Source organism: Python bivittatus, unplaced genomic scaffold, assembly GCF_059951505.1.
Source record: "Python bivittatus isolate LINGU-HERP-01145 unplaced genomic scaffold, Pbiv_v1 ctg000480_np1212, whole genome shotgun sequence".
Classification (NCBI taxonomy): Eukaryota; Metazoa; Chordata; class Lepidosauria; order Squamata; family Pythonidae; genus Python; species Python bivittatus.
Genome location: NW_028277075.1, coordinates 106549351 through 106554442, shown reverse-complemented (window position 1 = coordinate 106554442; position 5092 = coordinate 106549351). Strand labels below are relative to the sequence as shown.

Below are 5092 nucleotides of genomic sequence, written 5' to 3'. Positions count from 1 at the left end.
CTTCAAGACAAACAAGCAAATAAACAAACAGACTTGAACACAAAGCTGGTGAAAACATCCCACATCATTATCTGAATTATTCTAAGCTGGATTCAGATGCAGGTATATTTAGCATATGACACGAAGAAGCACCTCTAAACCAAAAACACTGCAGACTGTTGGAGAAACCTGCTGCATAAGTCAAGTTGTGATCTGATAGAATGAGAAGGTCCCTAAAAATTTGGTGGAAGAATTTCCCATGAGCGGAGAAAGGAAGCACAGGTACTTGCTTCTTTCAACTCCTCTGCACATGTTTTAATCTGCATCTAAGCAGATTATTTATTTGTTTTTTCTTCTTCTTCTTCTGACAAGGTTCTACACCAGCAAAATAGGAATGGAAAAATAAATCACTATTTGTAGGAGTTTCATTGCTACACTGAATATAGTACAAAAAAGGCTACCACTTTGATTGCATCTTACTTGTCTCCCTTTATCCATCTTTCTCCACTTGATACTCTCATTCTTTGAGCTCTCTGCATTTCCTGTCTCCAATGTGGAGGAGTCTCACTGCGTCTAAATCGATCTCTTGACCTGGATCTTGAAGGCGTCCGGTATCGCTTTGAAAACAGGAGGAAAAATTAGCTAAAACAAGGTGTGAATCCTAATTTGTACAGCAACTGTCATAAGTTTGACTGAAAATTATACATTTAAAATCAATACAATAAAACCTCAATTTAATGGACCATTTGGGGGTAAGGGTTGTTTGTTGATCCAAATTTTCAAGTGAGATAAACTGACATGATGTAAAAATGTCAATTAATACTTATACAAATAATGTAAATGACATCAATTGTCCAAACTGCCACGGAAACAATGAATTTTCTTGTGGAAGGTGACATCTGAAGTAAAATTTTATCTGAAGAATTGTTGTTTTACTGTACAATCAGACATTCATAAAATAAAATTAGCTTCATTGTGCAGCTAAATCTTTAAACTGAAAGTATAGTGCTCACTGAAAATAACAAAGTAATGTAACAACAACAAAAACATAAAAAGAAAAAAAGCATTGTCTGGGAGAATACAAACATATATTTAGAATTTTAAGGGGAGATACAAAATTTTAAACATCCATATTCAATACTTCTATCCAAAACCGTGTTTGTACAAATGGAGCTAATCTATTACTATCTTTATTGACATAACTGAGAAGTAGAGATCAAATATGTGTAAGCAAGTCTGTAATTAACAGATTCCTTAAGACTTTTTGCTGCTGTGTTAATTTTTCAATCAAAGTGATTTCTCACACTTTTAAATACCTGTCTTTCAGTTTTCCAGTGTCTTGCTATAATAAATCTGGCATCTAACAACAAAAAAAGGAATTAATTTCTTGTGTGTTACTGAATTCTGGTATGCAGAATCCCACTTCAAATCTGTTTTATTTAATAAATTACATTATCTACTTTTTGAGATGTTTAGTTATTTCTTTATAATTCTCATTTGAGACAAGCCAATTAATAAATTTAATTTTTAATTTTATAATTATTTTTATTAGGGCTATGCCATATTTTGGCTTCAGTTCTAAACATTTGATCCTTGAAACAGAAACACAAGGCTTTAAAAATTGGGTTCCCTGGGAGTAAGGATTTACTGGGGAGTCAGGAATTTTTCCTTAGCAGAACTTTGTCCTTCAAGAACTAGTGAACACTGGCTGAGTTTGGAGGAGCCCTCCAGTAGCACTATTGTACAGTGCTACTATAACCCTAACCCTAAGAGCTTTGGGCAGAAGGCAGTTGAGTACTGAAGGCTAGTTTTTATGCCACTCCAAGGCATAAAACAACTTAGCAATAAAACGTGTACACACTTGCTGATATAGGAATCCACACAGGGAGAGTGATAAAACATGCATCACAATTTTAAGGTCAATACATCACAGCCAGGGTGTCATCATTTTGACACAATCTCAGCTTGTTGCACAAACCACTACATACTAACCAACATGAAAACACATTTTGCTTTTCTTGGCTTGACTATCCAGACTTAGCATGATAAATAAATCCAAAATGCTGGTTTTGTTTGCTAAGCTTATGGCCTAATGATATTGATACACACATGCACACCCACACACACGTATATATATGAATATGAATACACACACACACACATGAATGACACGTATATATCACACAACTAAATCACAGCATTAAAAGCCAAAGATCAAAGAATCAAACTGCAAAAAGCAAACATACCCTTGGTCCCCTTCCCTTTATTTTTCGTCCAGATCTTGTCACCAATAGCCTTCTCTGATATGACGTCTGACAATTTGATGGATTACTAGAAATTAAGAGCAGAAAAAAATCACTGCAGTTTGATGATGATTTATCACTTTCTTCTACAATCATGTATTTCTGAAGTTCACAACCTGCAACACCATGCTAAATATTTCCTTCATAAAAAATTCAAATATTCAGTTGTGAGGTGTCAGAAATAGTAGTAGTAATAGTAAACTCTATGAGCCTTAGACCAGCAAGACCAAACTAAAACACAACCAAGAAAATAGAGGTAACAATAAGATATAACAAGGCAGTTTTCTTACATTACATAAAGATGATTGCTGAACTTCATACATATGGAAAATTAACTGAAAACAGTAGATATAAAAATATTGTTTGTTCCTCCCTTGTAAGAATCTTTATCAACTTATCAGGGAATAAATTCTATTGAAAGCAATGTGCTAACTTTCAAGTAATGATGCTAAAAACTGTGCTAATTGTTTTACATAAGGGTTCAAAAGTTATTTTAGCAGTTCTTATGTTGTTTTAGTGGGTATTGTTTTAATGAGTTTTAGGGCAATTATTGTTCAATTTTTAAAAACTGTACACATATTTGTTTGGAGAAAAGTAGCTCAAAATACTCCAAAATAAACAAACAAGGCTGCTGGCATAGAACAGACTTAAAATTGTTTTGAATAACTGTCTATATGCAGGAAATAATTCAAGTCATCATACAGTTTATACAGATCACAACTTTGCAATTATTATGTCAGTCTTAAACACACATTAAACTTTACCTTTCCCTTTCCTTTTCTCTGTTCTTTGTCTCTTTTTCTTTTTCATCCACTTTGGGAGGACTTTTCCTCATCAGAAATCTGTTTTCGGGAACAGGAGGAATCTCTTCTGGACGGACTGTAGAAAGTGGCTGTTGTGATTCAGGATTTTCTGTTTCAGTTTCACTAGCTGAACTTAATTTATAAAACAAAAGAAGTTATTTATCTGTATTTTCAGCATAATATGTTAAGTTTTCAGAAGCCAAAACTTATTTCAAATTTATTATATTTTAGAAATTTGTGTTGGAAAATGCAAAATATTTAATATTTTAATTTGCATTGTGCTACAGTTTTTCTTACGCCCTGCTAGTTCTAAGGGCAGGGATGAATATGAGGACCTGCTTTTTTGGATTTTTACTAACACAGCAATTAAAAAAGTATTCTTCCTATTGTAAATCACTGAACATATGTGGGTCAGCAGATTTAATCATGCCTATCTTGATACAGTTTCTGAGCTGCTTAAGGAATGGAAAAGGATCCACACTATTGTAAAATTTGCTGGGTTGCCCTCCTAGGAACGAGAGCATTGCTCCCCAAATATCTCAGATTTCATCCTAAGGGTATATTTAGAATCATTATGATTTTAGATACAGAAGAAATCTGTTCAATAAAAAACATATAAAGAGAATTATCTCACAAACTGAAAATGACAGTGGAAAATGTATAATTAATTCCTTCATATGATTCTGTGTTACATTCTTTGCAAGTATAGTGCAGGAAAGTAAATTCTCTAATGCTTTTGTAGAAATCTTCCCTCTTCTCTATATACCTCTTTTTGCTTTTTTTCCTCTTTTTCTTTTCTTTCTTATGTTTCTTAGAGGTTTTTTTGTGTTTCTTTTTCTTTTTCTTTGTTTTTTCTTCAGCAGCACTGTCAGAATCAGTTGATGAATCAGAAGACGTTTTTGAATCACTTGAACTTTCCGAGTCACTAGATGAAGAGGACGACTTACGTCTTTTCTTCTCTTCCTTCTTAGCTTTAAATGAAAGCAACAGAAAAACATTTACTGCCTTAGCATTAAAAATACTCTTTCCCTCTCTTCTCCTGTTTTTTCCCTTAATTTCTGTACATTAAAACAAATAAACAAAAGTTACTTCCCAAGCATGCCTTTTCATATGTAAACATGCTAAATATCATTCATAAATTGGTTTAACTATAATCACAGAGTTCTAACTGTATCACTTTCAGTTGTTACATCCCCAAAAGTCTTCTAAAGATTCTTGATAAATAATTTTAACAGTGATGCTCTCTGGAGTTTAAAGCATTAGAATAAGCCAAATAAGCCAACAAAAAGTTAAAGCTGATTTTTTTCTTGGCTGCATTTTCAATCTGGGACACAAATAGCAGACTGTTATTAAAAAGGTATTTTAATCTTACCTTTGGATTTTGGAATTAGTTCTCCACAACTCATTATTCGCACTTCTGCATACGGTTTACTAGATGCATCTGTCTTCTGATTTTCTATTTCTCTTACAACTTCTTGCCCCGAGATTACTTGTCCAAACACAACATGATACCTACATGAGTAAAGCATAATTTTAATAAGTGACTGACATTTCTATCTCATTGAAGAATTCAACAGAATTTTCCAGTTACAAGTAAGAGACAAAAGTACGTACCCATCAAGATGAGGGGTAGGCTTAGTTGTTCTTTAGATGACACCGGGGCAAGAATTTAATAAAAGAAAGATAATATTAGTATCAAGTTGAGAGGGAGAGGGCATAAATTTGGTGTATTATGACAGAAATGAGAAGATATAAACAAAAGGCATTAAACACTGGAACTGCAACAATGTCAATACATTAAAATTTTTACAAAAGTTCCAATTAAATTATTACTGTAATAGTACCTTAAATTCAAAGAATTTGTTTAAACAAATATATCCTATATTAGCCTAGTGTTGACTGAGGTATTACACCTGTGACAGCACTATACTATATATGGCATGTATATTCAGAACACTTCTACACAGGAACTATTTCCTCCACCTAAAATATTTGATGCTATGAAAC

At 33.0% G+C, this 5092-nt stretch overlaps 1 protein-coding gene across 1 annotated transcript in view; it reads right to left on the bottom strand.

Annotated features, from left to right (window-relative positions):
• PPIG (peptidylprolyl isomerase G) overlaps positions 1-5092 on the bottom strand; it is a 32020-nt gene that overhangs the window by 11110 nt on the left and 15818 nt on the right. Inside the window, exons 7-12 of the mRNA XM_088146707.1 lie at positions 4700-4729; positions 4458-4597; positions 3852-4056; positions 3047-3217; positions 2226-2310; positions 460-596 (exon numbers count right to left, since the gene is read on the bottom strand). Coding sequence (XP_088002833.1) covers positions 460-596; positions 2226-2310; positions 3047-3217; positions 3852-4056; positions 4458-4597; positions 4700-4729 — 768 coding nt within the window. The remainder of the gene's footprint in view (positions 1-459; positions 597-2225; positions 2311-3046; positions 3218-3851; positions 4057-4457; positions 4598-4699; positions 4730-5092) is intronic.